This window comes from Pezoporus wallicus, unplaced genomic scaffold, assembly GCF_028554395.1.
Source record: "Pezoporus wallicus isolate ANWC-B61680 ecotype Strahan unplaced genomic scaffold, APGP_CSIRO_Pwel_v1 contig_10463, whole genome shotgun sequence".
In the NCBI taxonomy this organism is placed as follows: domain Eukaryota; kingdom Metazoa; phylum Chordata; class Aves; order Psittaciformes; family Psittacidae; genus Pezoporus; species Pezoporus wallicus.
In genome coordinates this window covers 20481-44184 of record NW_026639274.1, presented here as the reverse complement: position 1 = coordinate 44184, position 23704 = coordinate 20481, and the positions used below count along the sequence as shown (strand labels likewise).

The following is a 23704-nucleotide window of genomic DNA, read 5'->3' as shown; positions in this document are numbered from 1 at the left end:
ATCCCCATCCCATGGACCTGAGCATCCCCATCCCATGGACCTGAGCATCCCCATCCCATGGACCTGAGCATCCCCATCCCATGGACCTGAGCATCCCCATCCCATGGACCTGAGCATCCCCATCCCATGGACCTGAGCATCCCCATCCCATGGACCTGAGCATCCCCATCCCATGGAGCTGAGCATCCTCATCCCATGGACCTGAGCATCCCCATCCCATGGACCTGAGCATCCCCATCCCATGGACCTGAGCATCCCCATCCCGTGGCCCCCTCCCCACCCCCATGGATGGTCCTAATGAGGTTGCGGAGGTCCCCGAGGCGCCCAGGAGCCCCTGCAGCCTCCTCCTCACCCCTTCACCAGCTCCACCACCAGGAAGTCGTTGCCGTTGCCGCTGTTGAAGAGGATGAGGCCGTCGGGCGCCGTGGTCTTGAACTGGAAGAAGAGGTGCATGGAGGAGTAGGCCTGGAGCGTGGCCAGCGCCACGTAGGACCCGCGCCCGCGGAAGGCCACCGGGTCGGCCACGATGGTGCGGCGGCCGAAGCGGGCGTTGAGCTCGCAGGAGCTGATGTCGCCGTTCTTGCAGAGGTCCAGGTAGGGCTGCCCGTTGAAGAGGAGCCCGCTGAGGTGGCCCAGGAAGTTGGAGGGCACCACGGCCAGGAAGCGCCGCTCCGTCACGATGCCAGTCTCGATGTTGTGGTACTCGAGGCGGACGTGGGAGCCCGACATCTGACCTGTGGGGATGGGGGGGGCAGCGGGGACAGGGGGGTGACCCCGGGTACCGCCTCCAAAGGGAGACACGGCCCCATGGAGGTGGGCATCCGTAACACAAGGACGTGAGCATCCACATCCCATGGACCGGAGCATCCTCATCCCATGGACCTGAGCATCCTCATCCCATGGACCTGAGCATCCCCATCCCATGGACCTGAGCATCCTCATCCCATGGAGCTGAACATCCCCATCCCATGGAGCTGAACATCCCCATCCCATGGACCTGAACATCACCATCTCATGGACCTGAACATCCCCATCCCATGGACCTGAGCATCCTCATCCCATTGACCTGAGCATCCACATCCCATGGAGCTGAGCATCCACATCCCATAGACCTGAGCATCCACATCCCATGGACCTGAGCATCCCCATCCCATGGAGCTGACCATGCACATGCCGTGGAGCTGAGCATCCTCATCCCATGGACCCGAGCATCCCCATCCCATGGACCTGAGCATCCTCATCCCATGGAGCTGAGCATCCACATCCCATGGACTGAACATCCCCATCCCATGGACCTGAGCATCCACATCCCATGGACCTGAGCATCCCCATCCCATGGACCTGAGCATCCACATCCCATGGACCTGAGCATCCCCATCCCATGGACCTGAGCATCCTCATCCCATGGAGCTGAGCATCCCCATCCCATGGAGCTGAGCATCCACATCCCATGGACTGAACATCCCCATCCCATGGACCTGAGCATCCCCATCCCATGGACCTGAGCATCCCCATCCCATGGACCTGAGCATCCCCATCCCATGGACCTGAGCATCCCCATCCCATGGACCTGAGCATCCCCATCCCATGGAGCTGAGCATCCCCATCCCATGGAGCTGAGCATCCCCATCCCATGGACCTGAGCATCCCCATCCCATGGACCTGAGCATCCCCATCCCATGGACCTGAGCATCCCCATCCCATGGACCTGAGCATCCCCATCCCATGGACCTGAGCATCCACATCCCATGGACCTGAGCATCCCCATCCCATGGACCTGAGCATCCCCATCCCATGGACCTGAGCATCCCCATCCCATGGACCTGAGCATCCACATCCCATGGACCTGAGCATCCCCATCCCATGGAGCTGAGCATCCCCATCCCATGGACCTGAGCATCCCCATCCCATGGACCTGAGCATCCCCATCCCATGGACCTGAGCATCCCCATCCCCTGGAGCTGAGCATCCCCATCCCACGGACCAGAGCACCCATGACCAAGCACCCTCATCCTCCTGCGCTGCCCCCTCCATCCCCGTGCCCCCGTGTCCCGGTGCCCGCGCACCTTCAACGGTGACGTTGTCGACGGAGAGCTGGAGGCTGCGCCCGCGCCGCAGCACCCGCACCGAGTGCCACTCGTTGTCATCCAGCTTCTGCCCCGCAAAGAGCGTCTCGGGGCCCTTGCCTGGGGGGAACGGGGCACAGCGTGATGGGGACATGGGGACAGCGTGATGGGGGACATGGGGACAGTGTGATGGGGGACATGGGACATGGGGACAGCGTGATGGGGGACATGGGACATGGAGCACAGCGTGATGGGGACATGGGGACAGCGTGATGGGGGACATGGGGACAGCATGATGGGGGACATGGGACATGGAGCACAGCGTGATGGGGGACATGGAACATGGAGCACAGCGTGATGGGGACATGGGGACAGCGTGATGGGGGACATGGGACATGGAGCACAGCGTGATGGGGACATGGGGACAGCGTGATGGGGGACATGGAGCGTGAGGGGGGACATGGGGACAGCGTGATGGGGGACATGGGGACAGCGTGATGGGGGACACGGGACATGGGGACAGCGTGATGGGGGGCATGGGACATGGGGCACAGCGTGATGGGGGACATGGGGAGAGAGTGATGGGGGACATGGGGCACAGCGTGATGGGGACATGGGGACAGCGTGATGTGGGACATGGGGACAGCGTGATGGGGGACATGGGGAGAGCATGATGGGGGACATGGGACATGGGGACAGCGTGATGGGGGACATGGGGAGAGAGTGATGGGGGACATGGGGCACAGCGTGATGGGGACATGGGGACAGCGTGATGTGGGACATGGGACATGGGGACAGCGTGATGGGGGACATGGGGAGAGCATGATGGGGGACATGGGACATGGGGACAGCGTGATGGGGGACATGGGGAGAGCATGATGGGGGACATGGGGCACAGCGTGATGGGGGACATGGGGAGAGCATGATGGGGGACATGGGACATGGGGACAGTGTGATGGGGGACATGGGGAGAGCGTGATGTGGGACATGGGACATGGGGACAGCGTGATGGGGGACATGGGGGACAGCATGACAGGGGATATGGGGGACAGTGTGACAGGGGACATTGGACATGGGGCACAGGGACATTGGACAATGGGATATGGGACACAGGGATACCAGGGCAATGGGATATGGGACACTGGGACATCGGGACAATGGGATATGGGACACTGGGACACCGGGACAATGGGATATGGGACACAGGGATACCAGGGCAATGGGATATGGGACACTGGGACACCGGGACAATGGGATATGGGACACAGGGATACCAGGGCAATGGGATATGGGACACTGGGACACCGGGACAATGGGATATGGGACACAGGGATACCAGGGCAATGGGATATGGGACACTGGGACACCGGGACAATGGGATATGGGACACTGGGACACCGGGACAATGGGACATCAAGACACTGGGAACAGCTGGGTGACACTGGGCACTGATGGGTGACACTGGGTGACACAGGGCACTGATGGGTGACACCGGGTGACACAGGGCACTGATGGGTGACACCATGCACACAACTCCAAGCCCTCCATGCAACCCCCATGCACCCCCCTGCTAAAGAAACAGCGTGCACACGCGTGTGCTCCCCTTCATGCCATGTACACACACACAGGGGCACACACATGGACACACACACGTGTACACACACACATGTGTACACACGCACATGTACATACACACGTACACACACATACACACGTATACACACACGTGTACACACACACACACACACACACACGTGTACACACACGTACACACACACACGTACACACACGTACACACACACACGTACACACACACACACACCCGTGCACCCGCCAGGGGACACGGGGCAGGGCTGTGACCCCACACGTGTCCACACGGCTCACGTGCACGTGTGTGCATGCCCCCAGGTGTGTGTGTGGGCAGGGCTGCAACACGTGGCGGTGCTCAGCTCTGGCGTGTGGCAGCGCACACGCATGTGCACCCATCTACACGCGTGTGCACCCATGGGCGTGCGTATGCACCCATGTACACGTGTGTGCACCCATGTACACGCATGTGCACCCGTGGGCGTGCGTCTGCACCCATGTACACACATGCATGTGCACCCATGTACACGCGTGTGGACCCATGTACACACATGTGGACCCATGTACACACATGTGCACCCATGTACACGCATCTGCACTCATACACGCGTGTGCACCCATGTACACACATGTGGACCCATGTATGCACATGTGCACCCATGTACACGCATCTGCACTCGTACACGCGTGTGCACCCATGTACACACATGTGCACCCATGTACACACATGTGCACCCCTGGGCGTGCGCGTGCACGGCCATAGCGTGTCCCATGTGTGCACACTTGGCACCGGGGGGGGCAGGGGGGGGCTCGCCTGGGTCCCCCTTGCATGGGGGGGGGGGGGCTCATCCTGGTGCATGAGGACCCCCCCGTTCCTCACACACACTCGTGAGTCCCCCCCCTATGGGCACCGGGGGGGGGCGTCAGCCATATAGGGGATCTGGTTTTGGGGGGTCACCCCATAGGGGATCTGGTTTTGGGGGGTCACCCCATAGGGGATCTGGTTTTGGGGGGTCACCCCATAGGGGATCCGGTTTTGGGGGGTCACCCCTATAGGGAATCAGGTTTTGGGGGGGTCACCCCATAGGGGATCTGGTTTTGGGGGGAGGGGATCTGGTTTTGGGGGTCACCCCATAGGGGATCACCCCATAGGGGATCCACCCCATAGGTTTTGGGGGGTCACCCCATATAGGGGGGGTCACCCCATCCGGTTTTGGGGGTCACCCCATAGGGGACCCGGTTTTGGGGGTCACCCCATAGGGGATCCCCCTATAGGGAATCAGGTTTTGGGGGGGGTCACCCCATAGGGGATCTGGTTTTGGGGGTCACCCCATAGTCTTTTTGGGGGTCACCCCATAGGGGACCCGGTTTTGGGGGGTCATCCCTATAGGGGATCCGGTTTTGGGGGGGTCACCCCATAGGGGACCCGGTTTTGGGGGGTCACCCCATAGGGGATCCGGTTTTGGGGGGGTCACCCCATAGGGGACCCGGTTTTGGGGGGTCACCCCATAGGGGATCTGGTTTTGGGGGGTCACCCCTATAGGGAATCCGGTTTTGGGGGTTCAGCCCCTTTATGAACGGGGCTTAAAGCCCCTATAGGGGAGCCAGGGGGACCCAGGCATTGAGGGGGTTCACCCTATAGGGGACCCTGTTTTGAGGGGGTCACCCTTATAGGGGATCCAGTTTGGGGGGGACCTCAGCGCCTTTATGAAGGGGGGTTCAGCCCTTACCAGGGAGCCAGGGGGACCCAGGCGTTGGGGGGTTCATCCTATAGGGGACCCTGTTTTGGGGGTACACCTCTATAGGGGACCCTGTTTTGGGGGTACACCTCTATAGGGGACCCGGTTTTGGGGGTTCAGCCCCTTTAACAACGGGGGGACACCCCCAAATGGGGAGCAAGGGGGAACCAGGTGTTTGGGGGGGTCACCGTATGGGGGATCCGGTTTTGGGGGTTTCACCCTATAGGGGACCCGGTTTTGATTGGGTTTCACCCTATAGGGGACCCGGTTTTGACTGGGTTTCACCCCATAGGGGACCCGGTTCTGGTTGGGTTTCACCCTATAGGGGACCCGGTTTTGGGGGGTTTCACCCTATAGGGGACCCGGTTTTGATTGGGTTTCACCCTATAGGGGACCCGGTTTTGGTTGGGTTTCACCCTATAGGGGACCCGGTTCTGGTGGTGTCACCCCCATAGGGGACCCGGTTCTGGTTGGGTTTCACCCCATAGGGGACCCGTTTTTGGGGTGTTTCACCCTATAGGGGACCCGGTTCTGGTGGTGTCACCCCCATAGGGGACCCGGTTCTGGTTGGGTTTCACCCCATAGGGGACCCGTTTTTGGGGTGTTTCACCCTATAGGGGACCCAGTTTTGGTTGGGTTTCACCCTATAGGGACCCGGTTCTGGTTGGGTTTCACCCCATAGGGGACCCGTTTTTGGGGTGTTTCACCCTATAGGGGACCCGGTTTTGGTTGGGTTTCACCCTATAGGGGACCCATTTTTGGGGTGTTTCACCCTATAGGGGACCCGGTTTTGGTTGGGTTTCACCCCATAGGGGACCCGGTTTTGGTTGGGTTTCACCCCATAGGGGACCCGTTTTTGGGGTGTTTCACCCTATAGGGGACCCGGTTTTGGTTGGGTTTCACCCCATAGGGGACCCGTTTTTGGGGTGTTTCACCCTATAGGGGACCCAGTTTTGGTTGGGTTTCACCCTATAGGGGACCCAGTTTTGGTTGGGTTTCACCCTATAGGGACCCGGTTCTGGTTGGGTTTCACCCCATAGGGGACCCGTTTTTGGGGTGTTTCACCCTATAGGGGACCCGGTTTTGGTTGGGTTTCACCCTATAGGGGACCCATTTTTGGGGTGTTTCACCCTATAGGGGACCCGGTTTTGGTTGGGTTTCACCCCATAGGGGACCCGGTTTTGGTTGGGTTTCACCCCATAGGGGACCCGTTTTTGGGGTGTTTCACCCTATAGGGGACCCGGTTTTGGTTGGGTTTCACCCCATAGGGGACCCGTTTTTGGGGTGTTTCACCCTATAGGGGACCCGGTTTTGGTTGGGTTTCACCCCATAGGGGACCCGGTTTTGGTTGGGTTTCACCCTATAGGGGACCCGGTTCTGGTTGGGTTTCACCCTATAGGGGACCCGGTTCTGGTGGTGTCACCCCCATAGGGCCCGGGGGGACCCATGCGCTGGGTGCCCCCGGGGTCCCGCACTTACTGGGGTTGCAGCCCACGCGCACGCAGTCTGGGGAGAGAAGAGCAGCGGGATCAGCCCTTCGGAGGCACCGGAGCCAGCGGAGCCTGCGCCCCGGGGACGAGCGGCCGGGACCAGGGGCCAGCGGGAATGGGGCCGGGATGGGGTGGGAATGGGATTAGACTGGGAGGGGACGGGTTTGGGATCAGGAGGGGGTTGTACTGGGATGGGATGGGATGGACAGGGGGGATGGGATGGGAGGCGATGGATGAGGGGGGATGCGATGGGATGGATGGGATGGGGTGGGGATGGGGACAGGATGGGGATGGGGATGGGGATGGGATGGGATGGGATGGGATGGGATGGGATGGGATGGAATGGGATGGATGGATGGGACGGGAGGTGATGGATGAGAGGGGATGGGATGGGATGGGATGGGATGGGTGGGGATGGGATGGGATGGGATGGGATGGGATGGGTTGGATGCAATGGGATGGATGGGATGGATGGGATGGGATGGGATGGGATGGGATGGGATGGGATGGGATGGGATGGATGGATGGATGGGATGGGATGGGTTCGGATGGATGGATGGATGGGATGGGATGGGATGGGATGGGATGGGATGGGATGGGATGGGATGGGATGGATTGGATGGATAGATGGGTTGGGATGGGTTGGGATGGGATGGACAGGTGGGATGGGATGGGAGGAAATGGGATGGGATGGGGTGGGAGAGGATAGGATGGGATGGATGGGATGGGATGGATTGGATGGGATGGGATGGGATGGATTGGATGGGATGGGATGGGATGGATTGGATGGGATGAGATGGAAGGGAATGGGATGGAATGGGGTGAGAGGGGATGGGATGGGTGGGATGGGATGGATTGGATGGGATGGATGGGTGGGATGAGATGGAAGGTAATAGGATGGTATGGGCGGGTGGGATGGGATGGGATGGGATGGGATGGGAGGGGAGTGGATGGGATGGGATGGATGGGATGGGATGGATGGGATGGGATGGGATGGGATGGGATGGGAGGGGATGGGATGGGATGGATGGGATGGGATGAGATGGAAGGGAATGGAATGGGATGGCCGGGTGGGATGAGATGGAAGGGAATAGGATGGCATGGATGGGTCGGGTGGGATGGGATGGGAGGGAATGGGATGGGATAGGGTGGGGGTGGGGTGGGGTGGGAGGGGACAGGATGGGATGAATGGGATGGGATGGCCGGGTGGGATGATATGGAAGGGAATAGGATGGCATGGACAGGTGGGATGGGATGGGACGGGATGGGATGGGATGGGATGGGATGGGATGGGATGGGATAGACGGGTGGGATGGGAGGGAATGGTATGAGATGGGAGAGAATGAGATGGGATGGGGTGTTAGGGGATGGACGGGTGGGATGGGGATGGGATGGGGATGGGATGGGAACAGCACTGGGCTGTGCTGGGAGTGGGGGGCTCAGGGTATTGGTGGCCCCCCAGGGGGGTCCCGGCCTTAGCAGGGCCCAGCCCAGCGGATCCAGGGGGATCCCAATGGGATCCGGAGCTGGGCCCCTCCTCGTCAACCGCTGGGGGCAGGGGTGGGGGGGGGCACACGCGCTGGGACCGGGGTGACCCCAAAACCACAGCGGGGTCCCCAATGAAGGGGGGATCCCCAACCCCATGGAGGGGGTGTGTGTGGGGGGGGGGGTCCCAGCGCCGAGCCCCCAAGTGGCAGCGGGGGGGAGGTCCCGAAGAACCAAAACCCGGGGGGGGGGAAAACAGGACCCGACGGGGGCACAACGGGGATGGAAGAACCAGATCCATCTCCCCCCCCCTTTCTCCCCTCCTCTCCCCATTGGGGTCCCGGGTGTGGGCTCAGGGGGTCCCTTTGGGTGCCGGGTGCGGAGCTCACCCAGGTTCACCGTGAGCTTCATGCGGGCTCCATCCAGCTCCAGGCGCAGGGTGTCCGCCGAGTGCCGGGACGTGGTGGCCAGGACCAGCCCGTAGGCGCGGGGGGACATGAAGCGAACGGCCACGTCCTCGGCCTCGCTCTGCGCCGTGCCCGGCACCAGCACCTTCAGGTACATGCTGCCGTCGTAGCTCAGCACCGCCGCCTCTGTGGGGCAGCGACGGAGCCGTCGTCGGGAGCGCCCCACACGCACACGTCGGGGCACCCGGAGCGGAGGAGCTGGGGCTTTAGGGGGGTTCTCTCGCACCGGGGGGACGGGGATGGCACCGCGGTGTCTGGGGGTCCACATAGAGACAAGGGGGGCAATGAGGGGTGGGGGGGGGCCCCCCGGGGGGGGGGGGGGAGATGGTCCGATGTGTTTGGGGGGGAGACGTGGTTGTGGGGCACTGAGGGGTGTGGGGACCCCATAGAGGGAGGGGGTCACCCGGGGGGGGGGAGTTGGTCCGATGTGTTTGGGGGGGAGACGTGGTTGTGGGGCACTGAGGGGTGTGGGGGGCCCCCGGGGGGGAGTTGGTCCGATGTGTTTGGGGGGGGGGGAGACGTGGTTGTGGGGCACTCAGGGGTGTGGGGACCCCATAAAGGGAGGGGGTCACCCGTGGGGGGGACGGGACACTGCAGTGTCCGGGGGTCCCCATAGAGACAAGGGGGGCAATGAGGGGTGGGGGGGGGGGGCCCCGGGGGGGGGGGGGGGGGGGCAGTTGGTCCTATGTGGTTGGGGGGGGGGAGACGTGGTTGTGGGGCACTTAGGGGTGTGGGGACCCCATAAAGGGAGGGGGTCACCCGGGGGGGGGGAGTTGGTCCGATGTGTTTGGGGGGGGGGGAGACGTGGTTGTGGGGCACTCAGGGGTGTGGGGACCCCATAAAGGGAGGGGGTCACCCGTGGGGGGGACGGGACACTGCAGTGTCCGGGGGTCCACATAGAGACAAGGGGGGCAAGGCGGGGTGGGGGGGGCCCCCGGGGGGGAGTTGGTCCAATGTATTTGGGGGGTGGGGGAGACGTGGTTGTGGGGCACTTAGGGGTGTGGGGGCCCCCGGGGGGGGGAGTTGGTCCGATGTATTTGGGGGGGGGAGACGTGGTTGTGGGGCACTCAGGGGTGTGGGGACCCCATAGAGGGAGGGGGTCACCGGGGGGGGGGGGGGGGGCGGTTGCACATGTGTTAGGGGTTGTGGGACCCCATGCACTGGGGGTGTTCCCATACAGGGGTGTCCCCATGGAAACGGGGTGTCCCCATACAGGGGTGTCCCCAGTATGGAGGGGGGGGTGTCCCCATACAGGGGTGTCCCCATACAGGGGGGTATCCCCATGGAATGGGGGTGTCCCCATACAGGGCTGTCCCCACACTGGGGTGTCCCCAGTAGGGGGGGGGGGTGTCCCCATACAGGGGTGTCCCCATACAGGGGGTATCCCCATGGAAAGGGGGTGTCCCCATACAGGGCTGTCCCCACACTGGGGTATCCCCAATGGGGGGGGGGGGAATGGTGTCCCCATAGAGGGGGTATCCACACACAGGGGTGTCCCCATACAGGGGGGATATCCCGATACATGGGGGGTGTCCCCATAGAGGGGGGTGTCCCCATACAGGGGTATCCCCATAGAGGGGGGGGGTCCCCATTCACGGGGGGGATCCCCATACAGGGGTAACCCCATAAAGGGAGGTGTCCCCACACAGGGCTGTCCCCATAGAGGGGGGTGTCCCCATGCAGGGGGGTATCCCCACACAGGGCTGCCCCTATGGGGGGAGCTGTCCCTATGGGGGGGGAACTGTCCCTATGGGGTGGGTCTGTCCCTATGGGGGGGGAACTGTCCCTACGGGGTGGGTCTGTCCCTATGCGTGGGTCTGTCCCTATGGGGCGCCTGTCACTATGCGTGGGTCTGTCCCTATGTGTGGGTCTGTCCCTATCCCTATGGTGTGGATCTGTCCCTATGCGTGGGTCCGTCCCTATGTGTGGGTCTGTCCCTATGTGTGGGTCTGTCCCTATGGGGTGGGTCGGTCCCTATGTGTGGGTCTGTCCCTATGTGTGGGTCCGCCCCTATGTGTGGGTCTGTCCCTATGGGGTGGGTCTGTCCCTATGCGTGGGTCTGTCCCTATGTGTGGGTCTGTCCCTATGTGTGGGTCTGTCCCTATGGGGTGCCTGTCCCTATGTGTGGGTCTGTCCCTATGTGTGTGTCTGTCCCTATGCGTGGGGCTGTCCCTATGTGTGGGTCCGTCCCAATGTGTGGGTCCGTCCCTATGGGGTGGGTCTGTCCCTATGGGGCGCCTGTCCCTATGGGGTGGGTCTGTCCCTATGTGTGGGTCGGTCCCTATGGGGCGGCTGTCCCTATGTGTGGGTCTGTTGCTATGTGTGGGTCTGTCCCTATGTGTGGGTCTGTCGCTATGGGGTGGGTCGGTCCCTATGGGGTGGGTCTGTCGCTATGGGGCGGGTCGGTCCCTATGTGTGGGTCCGTCGCTATGTGTGGGTCTGTCGCTATGGGGCGGGTCGGTCCCTATGGGGTGGGTCGGTCCCTATGTGTGGGTCTGTCCCTATGTGTGGGTCTGTCGCTATGGGGCGGGTCGGTCCCTATGGGGTGGGTCGGTCCCTATGTGTGGGTCTGTCCCTATGTGTGGGTCTGTCCCTATGTGTGGGTCCGGCGCTATGGGGCGGGTCGGTCCCTATGTGTGGGTCTGTCGCTATGGGGCGGGTCGGTCGCTATGTGCGGGTCGGTCGCTATGGGGCGGGTCGGTCGCTATGTGCGGGTCGGTCGCTATGGGGCGGGTCGGTCGCTATGTGCGGGTCGGTCGCTATGGGGCGGGTCGGTCGCTATGGGGCGGTTCGGTCGCTATGGGGCGGGTCGGTCGCTATGGGGCGGTTCGGTCGCTATGGGGCGGGTCGGTCGCTATGGGGCGGTTCGGTCGCTATGGGGCGGTTCGGTCGCTATGGGGCGGGTCTGTCGCTATGGGGCGGTTCGGTCGCTATGGGGCGGTTCGTTCGCTATGGGGCGGGTCGGTCGCTATCGCTATGGGGCGGTTCGGTTCGTTCGCTATGGGGCGGTTCGGTCGCTATGGGGCGGGTCGGTCGCTATGGGGCGGGTCGGTCGCTATGGGGCGGGTCGGTCGCTATGGGGCGGGTCGGTCGCTATGGGGCGCGCTCCGGCCTCACCGTTCTCGCAGCGCGCTCCCAGGTAGCCGGTGCCGAGGCAGTCGCAGGTGAACCGGTTCCAGCCCTCCCTGCAGAGTCCTCCGTGCCGGCAGGGGGCGCTGTCGCAGTGGCGCGCGGGCTGGCGCGCGCAGGAGGGCGCCACGCCGGGGTGCGGGCGCGCCGCCGCCAGCGCGGGAAGGTCTCGCGCGCGGCCGTGGATCGCGAGGTCCCGCACGCACCCCACGAACCCCCCCCCCGCGGCGAGGCCCAAAGCGAGGGGGGGGAGCGGGGACCCCGCGGGGGCCCCCCCGAGGAAGAGCCCCGAGTCCAACCAGAGCTCCTCGGAGTCCCCCCCGGCCAGGAACGGGGTCCGGCGGCTGTTGACGGACACGGAACCTGCGGGGGAGGAGCGGGAAGGGAGTGGAGACATCGCGGGGGGGGGGGGGGGTGGGGGGGAGGGGGTGGGGGAGGGGGGGGAGAAGGGGTACAGGGGGGGGGGAGAGGGGATGGGGGGGACAGGGACATGAGGGGGATGGGGGGAGAGGGGGTACAGGGATATGGGGAGGGGGAGAGGGGAGGGGGGAGAGGGGGTATGGGGGGAGAGGGGAGAGGGGGGTACAGGGATATGGGGATGGGGGAGGGGGTACAGGGATATGGGGGGGGAGAGGGGATGGGGGGGACAGGGACATGGGGATAGGGGATAGGGGGTACAGGGATATGGGGATGGGGGAGAGGGTAGTTGGGGGGGATAGGGGGTAAAGGGATATGGGGATGGGGGAGAAGGGATAGGGGGGATATGGGGATGGGGGAGAGGGGATAGGGGAGATGGGGGGGAGAGGGGGATATGGGGATAGGGGATAGGGGGTACAGGGACATGGGAGAGTTGAGAGGAGGATGGGGAGAGAGAGGGGGTACAGGGACATGGGGATGGGGGATAGGGGGATGGAGGGGGACAGCGGAGCAGAGGTACAGGGATGTGGGTATAGGGGATATGGAGATAGCAGAGTGGGATGGGGAGAGAGGGGAGAGGGGGTATGGGGATGTGGGATAGGGGAGATGGAGATACGGGGTTGGGATGTGGAGATAGGGGAGAGGGGGTATGGGGACATGGGGATGTGGGATAGGGGATATGGAGATACAGGATTGGGATGTGGAGAGATGGGATATGGGATATAGGGACATGGAGGTGGGGGATGTGGGACATTAGATAGGGGATGTGGAGATGATAGGGGATGTGGGATATGGAGATAGGGGATAAGGAATATGGAGGTGTGGGTTATGGGATGTGTAGATATGGGATGTGGGATACGGGGTTATAGGGTGTGAGATACGCGATACAGGATGTGAGATGGGGGACATGGGATGTGGAATAGGGGATATGGAGATACCGGATAGGGGGGCATGGGATTTGGAATATGGAGATATGAAGATATGGGATGTGGGGACATGGAGGTGTGGGATGTGGGGACATGGGATGTGGAATATGGGCTATGGAGATATGGGGACATGGGATGTGGAATAGGGGATATGAAGATACGGGGACATGGGATGTGGAATATGGGCTATGGAGATATGGGGACATGGGATGTGGAATAGGGGATATGAAGATATGGGATGTGAAGGTATGGGATGTGGGGACATGGAGGTGTGGGATATGGGGACATGGGATGTGGAATATGGGCTATGGAGGTAGGGGACGTGGGATGTGGAATATGGGCTATGGAGATATGGGGACATGGGATGTGGAATAGGGGATATGGAGATATGGGATATGAAGGTATGGGATGTGGGGACATGGAGGTGTGGGATATGGGGACATGGGATGTGGAATAGGGGATATGGAGATATGGGATATGAAGGTATGTGATGTGGGGACATGGAGGTGTGGGATATGGGGACATGGGATGTGGAATAGGGGATATGGAGATATGGGATATGAAGGTATGTGGTGTGGGGACATGGAGGTGTGGGATATGGGGACATGGGATGTGGGATACGGGCTATGGAGATAACGGGTGCGGAATCTGGCGATACGGGGACATGGAGGTGTGGGACGTGGGATGTGGAGATCCGGGACACGGGGACGATGGGGATGTAGGAAGCGGGGTACCGGGGGGCTCCGGGATACGGGTACCCCCCCCCATCCCCTCACCTCTGCGCCCGTCCCGCTGCACGTCCACGTGGCACCACTCGCCGTCGGTGACCTTGCGTGCGCTGGCGCGGAGCCGCGTGTCGCCGGCGCCCATGGCCAGCAGCAGGTAGAGGTGCCCGTCCAGCAGCTCCAGCGCCAGGAAGTGAGGCCGGGGGGGCCCGGGCCCCGGCGCCTGCCCCTGCCCCAAGAGCAGGAGCCCGTTGGGTTCCGTGGTGCGGAAGTCGAAGGAGACGGAGCCGGTGCGGGCGGGCGGCCACGGCGGCAGCGCCAGGAAGGCCTGAGGGGTGCCGAAGGTGACGGGCTCCGGCGCGGCCACCGGCTCGCAGCGGAAGAGCAGGGCCCCGTGCAGGGTCACCCGCGCGTCCCCCTCCTGCGCCAGGCGCGACAGCTCCAGCTTGAAGTCGTTGTTCTTGTAGATCACCTGGGGGGGGGAACGGGCGTCACATGGGGGGCACGGGGGGGGCCTCGCGGAACACGTGTCGTGTGTGTCACACGTGTCGTGTAACACGTGTCGTGTGTGTCACACGTGTGTCCTAGTGTAACGTGTCGTGTGTGTCACATGTCATCTAACACGTGTTGTGTGTGTCACATGTCATCTAACACGTGTCGTGTGTGTCACATGTCATCTAACACGTGTCGTGTGTGTCACACGTGTCGTGTAACACGTGTCGTGTGTGTCACACGTGTGTCCTAGTGTAACGTGTCGTGTGTGTCACATGTCATCTAACACGTGTCGTGTGTGTCACACGTGTCGTGTAACACGTGTCGTGTGTGTCACATGTCATCTAACACGTGTCGTGTGTGTCACATGTCATCTAACACGTGTCGTGTGTGTCACACGTGTCGTGTAACACGTGTCGTGTGTCACATGTCATCTAACACATGTGTGTGTCACACGTGTCGTGTAACACGTGTCATGTGTGTCACACGTGTGTCCTAGTGTAACGTGTCGTGTGTGTCACATGTCATCTAACACCTGTCATGTGTGTCACATGTCATCTAACACCTGTCGTGTGTGTCATATGTCATCTAACACGTGTTGTGTGTGTCACATGTCATCTAACACGTGTCGTGTGTGTCATGTCATCTAACACGTGTCGTGTGTGTCACACGTGTCGTGTAACACGTGTCGTGTGTGTCACATGTCATCTAACACATGTCGTGTGTGTCATATGTCATCTAACACGTGTTGTGTGTGTCACATGTCATCTAACACGTGTCGTGTGTGTCACATGTCATCTAACACGTGTCGTGTGTGTCACACGTGTCGTGTAACACGTGTCGTGTGTGTCACATGTCATCTAACACGTGTCGTGTGTGTCACATGTCATCTAACACGTGTCGTGTGTGTCACACGTGTCGTGTAACACGTGTCGTGTGTGTCACATGTCATCTAACACGTGTCGTGTGTGTCATGTCATCTAACACGTGTCGTGTGTGTCACACGTGTCGTGTAACACGTGTCGTGTGTGTCACACGTGTGTCCTAGTGTAACGTGTCGTGTGTGTCACATGTCATCTAACACGTGTCGTGTGTGTCACACGTGTCGTGTAACACGTGTCGTGTGTGTCACATGTCATCTAACACGTGTCGTGTGTGTCACATGTCATCTAACACGTGTCGTGTGTGTTACACGTGTCGTGTAACACGTGTCGTGTGTGTCATATGTCATCTAACACGTGTCGTGTGTGTCACACGTGTCGTGTAACACGTGTCGTGTGTGTCACACGTGTGTCCTAGTGTAACGTGTCGTGTGTGTCACATGTCATCTAACACCTGTCGTGTGTGTCACATGTCATCTAACACCTGTCGTGTGTGTCACATGTCATCTAACACGTGTTGTGTGTGTCACATGTCATCTAACACGTGTCGTGTGTGTCATGTCATCTAACACGTGTCGTGTGTGTCACACGTGTCGTGTAACACGTGTCGTGTGTGTCACATGTCATCTAACACGTGTCGTGTGTGTCTCACGTGTGTCCTAGTGTAACGTGTCGTGTGTGTCACATGTCATCTAACACGTGTGTCGTGTAACACGTGTCGTGTGTGTCACATGTCATGTAAAACGTGTGTCACGTGTGTCGTGTAACACGTGTCGTGTGTGTCATGTCATCTAACACGTGTGTCACATGTGTCGTGTAGCACGTGTCGTGTGTGTCATGTCATCTAACGTGTGTCACACGTGTGTCGTGTAACGTGTCGTGTGTGTCACATGTCATCTAACACGTGTCGTGTGTGTCATGTCATCTAACACGTGTCGTGTGTGTCACACGTGTCGTGTAACACGTGTCGTGTGTGTCACACGTGTGTCCTAGTGTAACGTGTCGTGTGTGTCACATGTCATCTAACACGTGTCGTGTGTGTCACACGTGTCGTGTAACACGTGTCGTGTGTGTCACATGTCATCTAACACGTGTCGTGTGTGTCACACGTGTCGTGTAACACGTGTCGTGTGTCACATGTCATCTAACACATGTGTGTGTCACACGTGTCGTGTAACACGTGTCATGTGTGTCACACGTGTGTCCTAGTGTAACGTGTCGTGTGTGTCACATGTCATCTAACACCTGTCATGTGTGTCACATGTCATCTAACACCTGTCGTGTGTGTCACATGTCATCTAACACCTGTCGTGTGTGTCATATGTCATCTAACACGTGTTGTGTGTGTCACATGTCATCTAACACGTGTCGTGTGTGTCACATGTCATCTAACACGTGTCGTGTGTGTCACACGTGTCGTGTAACACGTGTCGTGTGTGTCACATGTCATCTAACACGTGTCGTGTGTGTCACATGTCATCTAACACGTGTCGTGTGTGTCACACGTGTCGTGTAACACGTGTCGTGTGTGTCACATGTCATCTAACACGTGTCGTGTGTGTCATGTCATCTAACACGTGTCGTGTGTGTCACACGTGTCGTGTAACACGTGTCGTGTGTGTCACACGTGTGTCCTAGTGTAACGTGTCGTGTGTGTCACATGTCATCTAACACGTGTCGTGTGTGTCACACGTGTCGTGTAACACGTGTCGTGTGTGTCACATGTCATCTAACACGTGTCGTGTGTGTCACATGTCATCTAACACGTGTCGTGTGTGTTACACGTGTCGTGTAACACGTGTCGTGTGTGTCATATGTCATCTAACACGTGTCGTGTGTGTCACACGTGTCGTGTAACACGTGTCGTGTGTGTCACACGTGTGTCCTAGTGTAACGTGTCGTGTGTGTCACATGTCATCTAACACCTGTCGTGTGTGTCACATGTCATCTAACACCTGTCGTGTGTGTCACATGTCATCTAACACGTGTTGTGTGTGTCACATGTCATCTAACACGTGTCGTGTGTGTCATGTCATCTAACACGTGTCGTGTGTGTCACACGTGTCGTGTAACACGTGTCGTGTGTGTCACATGTCATCTAACACGTGTCGTGTGTGTCTCACGTGTGTCCTAGTGTAACGTGTCGTGTGTGTCACATGTCATCTAACACGTGTGTCGTGTAACACGTGTCGTGTTTGTCACATGTCATGTAAAACGTGTGTCACGTGTGTCGTGTAACACGTGTCGTGTGTGTCATGTCATCTAACACGTGTGTCACATGTGTCGTGTAGCACGTGTCGTGTGTGTCATGTCATCTAACGTGTGTCACACGTGTGTCGTGTAACGTGTCGTGTGTGTCACACATGTGTCGGGTAACACGTGTGTGTCGTGTATCAACACGTGTTGTGTGTCACACGTGTGTCATGTAACGTGTGTCACACGTGTCGTGTAACACGTGTCGTGTGTGTCATGTCATATAACACGTGTTGTGTCACAGGTGTGTAGTGTAACACGTGTCATGTGTCACGTGTGTCGTGTAACACGTGTGTGTCATGTCATGTAACACGTGTCAAGTGCGTCACACGTGTGTCATGTAACGTGTCCTGTGTCACACGTGGCCTCGTGTAACACGTGTCATGTGTGTCACACGTGTGTCATGTAACACGTGTCGTGTGTCACATGTGTGTCAACACGTGTTGTGTGTCACACGTGTGTCATGTAACACATGTCGTGTGTGTTACACATGTTGTGTAACACGTGTGTCACAGTGGTGTCATGTAACACGCGTCCTGTGTGTCACACGTGTCATGTAACGCGTGTTGTGTGTCACGTGTATCGTGTAACACGTGTGTCACATGTGTCATGTAACACGTGTCGTGTCAAAAGTGTGTCATGTAACACGTCGTGTGTATCACACGTGTGTCCTTTTGTAACGTCATGTGTCACACATGTGTCCTCATGTAACATGTGTCGTGTGTCACATGTGTCATGTACCACGTGTCATGTGTGTCACATGTGTGGCCTTGTGTAACGTATCGTGTGTCACATGTGTCCTCGCATAACACGTGTCGTGTGTGTCACACGTGTCCTCATGTAACACGTGTGTGTCACACGTGTCGTGTAACACGTCGTATGTCACGTGTTTCGTGTAACACGTGTCATGTGTCACACGTGTCATGTAACACGTATGTGTCACGTGTGTCGTGTAACACGTGTCGTGTGTGTCACACGTGTGGCCTGTGTCACACGTGTGGGCTTAACACGTGGCATAACACATGTTGTGTGTCACACGTTTGTCCTCATGTAACACGGGTCATGTAACACGTGTGTCACACGTGTGTAGTCATGTAACACATGTCATGTGTGTCACACGTGTGTCCTTGCATAACACGTGCCGCGTGTGTCATACATGTGTTCTGTAACACGTTTCGTGTGCCACGTGTGTCCTCATGCAAGACGTGTTGAGTGTCACACGTGTGTCCTTGTGTAACACGTGTGTGTCACACGTGTCTTCATGTAACACATGGCCCCATGCGTGTCACACGTGTGGCCTCATGTCCCACGCGTCATGCGTGTCACACGCGCGTACCCTCATGCAACACCTCTCACGTGCCCCTCTGCACCCCTCCATGTGGCCCCATGGCCCACGTGTCCCTGCGCACCCCATACCCACCCATGCCCCCCACGTCCCTCCGCACCCCTCCACGTTGCCCCATGCCCCCCCTATCCCCCCGCCGTTGCCGTGCCCCCCATCACTCACGTCCTTGAGGCAGCCCATGAAGTTGTTGCTGACGGGGGACCCCGGGAGGTCGGCGGTGTTGGGGGACCCCCCCACGTAGAAGAAGTCGTCGGAGCCCAGCATGGTGTAATCCTCCTGCGTGTACCCCGTCGTGGTCAGGATCCCGTCCACAGAGATCGTCACCTGCGGCACGAGGGCGCACGGCCTCAGCGCCGGCCCCCCCCCAGCCCAACAGCGTGTCTGGGGGGGGCAAGGGGAACGGGGGGACATGGGGGCAATGGGAGACATGGGGGGCAATGGGGACATGGGGGCAATGGGGACATGGGGGAATGGGCACATGGGGGGGAATGGGGACATGGGAGACATGGGGACATAGGAGGCAATGGGGACATGGGGAGCAATGGGCACATGGGGGGCAATGGGGACATGGGGGGGAATGGGAGACATGGGGACATAGGAGGCAATGGGGACATGGGGGGCAATGGGGACATGGGGGGGAATGGGAGACATGGGGACATAGGAGGCAATGGGGACATGGGGGGCAATGGGGACATGGGGGGGAATGGGAGACATAGGAGGCAATGGGGACATGCGGGGCAATGGGGATGGGGCAATGGGGACATAGGAGACAACGGGGACAAACGGGGCAATGGGGACATAGGGGGCAATGGGGACATGGGGGGGGAATGGGGACATGGGGTCAATGGGGACATGGGGGGGAATGGGATACATGGGGACATAGGGGGCAATGGGGACATGGAGGGCAATGGGGACATGGGGGGAATGGGGACATGGGGGGCAATGGGGACATGGCGGGGAATGGGGACAGGGGGCAATGGGAACATGGGGGGGAATGGGGACATAGGGGGCAATGGGGGACAACAAGGACATGGGGGGCAATGGGGACATGGGGGACAGCAAGGACATTGGGCACATGGGGGGCAATGGGAGAAATGAGGATGGGGGGCACATGGAGATGTGGAGGACATGGGGGGGGCAATGGACAACATGGGGGTCATGGGAAGAGATGGGGGGCAGTGGGGAACACTGAGGACAGGGTGGGCCGAAGGCACAAGGGGACAGGGAGGCAATGGAGCGGCCCCAAGGGAGTGAGGGGCATGGGGATGGGGTGACAATGGGGACAAGGGGGGGTGACACTGGGGGGGGGGGGGGTGTTAGTATCGAGTTTTGGGGTCCTCAGAACCAAGCTCGGACGATAAATGGCTGTTAGTGGGGGCAGGGCCACAGGCGTGCAAGTGGGGTGCAATGGGGGTGCAAGGGCATGAGCGGGCGTGCAAGGCGCGTGCGGGGACACGGGGAGCACCAGGGCCCGGGCGGGGATGGGGCAGCACCGTGTGCGACTTGCACACGCGTGTGAGCGCACATGTGTACACGTGTCAGCACACACACAGGCACACGTGTGAGAGCACATGTGTACACGTGTCAGCACACACACAGGCACACGTGTGAGCGCACATGTGTACACGTGTCAGCACACACACACAGGCACACGCGTGTGAGCGCACATGTGTACACGTGTCAGCACACACACACAGGCACACGCGTGTGAGCGCACATATGTACACGTGTCAGCACACAGGCACACGCATGTGAGAGCACACGAGTACACGTGTCAGCACACACACACAGGCACACACGTGTGAGCACACGTGTACACGTGTTAGCACACAGAGGCACACGTGTGAGAGCACAGGTGTACACGTCAGCACACACACACACAGGCACACGCGTGTGAGTGCACATGTGTACACGTGTCAGCACACACACATAGGCACACGCGTTTGAGAGCACACGTGTACACGTGTCAGCACACACACATAGGCACACGCGTTTGAGAGCACACGTGTACACGTGTCAGCACACACACAGGCACACGTGCATGAAAGCACACATGCACATGTCAGCACACACACACAGGCACACGCGTGTGAGCACACGTGTACATGTGTCAGCACGCACACACAGGCACACGCGTGTGAGCGCACGTGTACACGTGTCAGCACGCACACAGAGGCACACGTCTGTGAGCACACATGCACATGTCAGCACACACACACAGAGGCACACGCATGTGAAAGCACACGTACATGTGTCAGCACACACACAGAGGCACATGTGTGAGCACACATGCACGTCCGCACACACACAGAGGCACACTTGTGTGAGCACACGTGTACACACATCAGCACACACACACAGACACACGCGTGTGAGCGCACGTGTACACATCAGCACACACACACGTGTGAGCGCACACACACGTGATCACACACGCACGCACCCCATGCGCCGCTACCTGCACACGCAATCCTGCACCCCCCAGTGCAGCCCTTGCACGAACGGACACGCGTGCACACGCACACGCTGCGTGGACCTCGCACCCTTGCACACCCCTTGCACCAATCCTGCCCCTTGCACCAGTGCACACTCGTTCTCCCCCCCCCCCCGTCCCCCTTGCCCTTTGCACACCCACCCTGCGATGGTTCTGGCCCTGGTGCTCCACCAGCAGCACCCATGGGTGGGGGGGGACGGGACGGGACACAGGGATGGGGAGGGGGCAAGGGGGGGGGGGGTCACAGTGTTAGTGAGCCGTGCAAGGGGCGTGCAAGGGGCGTGCAAGGGGCGTGCAAGGGGGGTGCAAGGGGCGTGCAAGGGGGGTGCAAGGGGCGTGCAAGGGGCGTGCAAGGGGGGTGCAAGGGGCGTGCAAGGGGGGTGCAAAGGCTCCGAGCAGGCAGCGGGACCGGGGGGGGGGGGGGGGGGAAGCTGCCCACGGGCTTGTCCTGAAAACGCCGTTTCTGTCCTCATTTTGGGGAGGGGCCACCTCGAAACCTGCCCCCACCCCCCCCGAGCCGGGTTTTGGGCTGAAAGCACCCCAAAAAGTGGGGTTTGGGGGGCTCAGGTCAAACCCCCATGGAAAAACAGCCCCTCCCCCCCCCTTCCATCTGAGGAGGGGTTTTGGGGTGAAATCGGCTGGGTTTGGGTCTGCCTAGCTCAGGCCTGGCTGCCTACAAAGGGGGAGGGGGGTCAGAGGGACCAAAACCCAAAGAAAATGCCCCAAAATGAGGCTTTGAGACCCCCCCCCCATTGAGCAGCAGAGACACCCCTGTGGGGCAGGGTTTGGGGGGGGGGAATGGGTGGGTTTGGCATCAGGGAGACAGGGATAGGAAATTGCTCAAAAAGCCAAGAATTCACCCTAAAAGGAGGGGGTTGCCCCCCCCCATCAGCTCCCTGACCCGAAATGGGCTTATTTTGGGGGGGAAATGGGTGGTTTTGGGATCGAGGAGCTGAGGACTGGTGATGATGCCCTGACTGCAGTGGGAGGTATCAAATGTCCCCAAAATCCCAAGAATTCACCCCAAAACGAAGGCAGGGGGTGAGGGTGGGAACTGCCATCACCCTCCTAGGAAAAACATCCCCTGCTGACCCAAAACCGGGCTTATTTTGGGGGGGGGGGGGGAACTCGACCGTTTTTAGCATGGGGGAGCTGAGGTCTGGGGGCGATGCCCTTAACGCAATGGTGGGCATCAGATGGCCCAAAATCCCGAGAATTCACCCCAGAACCAAGCCTTGGGGGGGGTGGGGGTGGTGTGTGTGTGACCTCCCCCCCCCTCTCCCTTCACCCCCCCATATTGAGGCTATTTTGGGGGGAAAAGCAGCTGCTTTGGCCCTGGGGACCCGCGGGTTGTTTGATGGGGGGGGGAGTTGGGGGTCAGCCCCTTGTGGCAGGAATGGGGCCCGGGGTGATGGGGTGGGGGGGGGGGGGGGGGGGGGGGGGGGGGGGGGGGGGGGGGGGGGGGGGGGGGTTGGGGGTGTGGGGTGGGGGGGGGCGCCGAGGCGAAGCCAAGGGGGAACAAGAGAGTGATAACTACCAGGTAATGCAGTTTGTTTACCATAGCGTGTCCGATCCCTGCGTGCTGGCGCCGGGGGGAGCCGGGGGGGGACACAAAACACAGCAAACAGTGACTTCTCCCGCAGCTTCGGGCCGTGTTCGGGGGGGTTTGGGGGGGGTTTGGGGGGGGGGGGGGTTTATTCCGAGGGGGAGGGGCCCCCCCAGGATTAGTTGGGGGGCACTTGGTTAGTGGGGGGGGGCCCCAGAGGCGGGAAGCGTGTTAGTGGCACGCGCACACACAGAAAGGGGGGGGGGCGTTGCACAAGGAGGGAAAAAGGGGGGGGGGGGCGTTGCAAGAGGGGGGTGGGTGCACGAGGGGGCTGTGCCCACCTTGGGGAGAGCAGAAGAGTTGTTGGGGGGGGGAACTGACACCCCCCAGGGAGCACGGTGTTCCAGTGCTCCCAGTTGGGTACTGGACCAAGGAACCGCTGCTCCCAGTTGGGTAATGGACCAAGGAACCGCTGGTCCCAGTGCTCCCAGTTGGGTCCTGGACCAAGGAACCAGTGCTCCCAGTTGGGTCCAGGACCAAGAAACCAGTGCTCCCAGTTGGGTAGTGGACCAAGGAACCGGCTGCTCCCACTTGGGTACTGGACCAAGGAACCAGTGCTCCCAGTTGGGTCCAGGACCAAGAAACCAGTGCTCCCAGTTGGG

The 23704-nt window shown here is 60.2% G+C and overlaps 1 protein-coding gene across 7 annotated transcripts in view; it reads right to left on the bottom strand.

Annotated features, from left to right (window-relative positions):
* Positions 1-305: 305 nt before the first annotated feature.
* The window catches only part of LOC130601780 (neurexin-2-like), a 40430-nt gene continuing 17031 nt past the window's right edge, over positions 306-23704 (bottom strand). For 2 of the 7 annotated variants that reach the window (XM_057414104.1, XM_057414107.1), the window contains 8 exons: positions 23034-23078; positions 19165-19326; positions 14083-14503; positions 11952-12326; positions 8757-8960; positions 6872-6898; positions 2067-2186; positions 307-734 (listed from right to left, as the gene is read on the bottom strand). In XM_057414104.1, coding sequence (XP_057270087.1) covers positions 349-734; positions 2067-2186; positions 6872-6898; positions 8757-8960; positions 11952-12326; positions 14083-14503; positions 19165-19326; positions 23034-23078 — 1740 coding nt within the window. In that variant the 3' untranslated portion in view covers positions 307-348. Of the gene's footprint in view, positions 735-2066; positions 2187-6871; positions 6899-8756; positions 8961-11951; positions 12327-14082; positions 14504-19164; positions 19327-23033; positions 23079-23704 lie in introns of all 7 variants that reach the window. The other 5 variants (XM_057414105.1, XM_057414106.1, XM_057414109.1 and 2 more) reach the window with 5 other exon arrangements.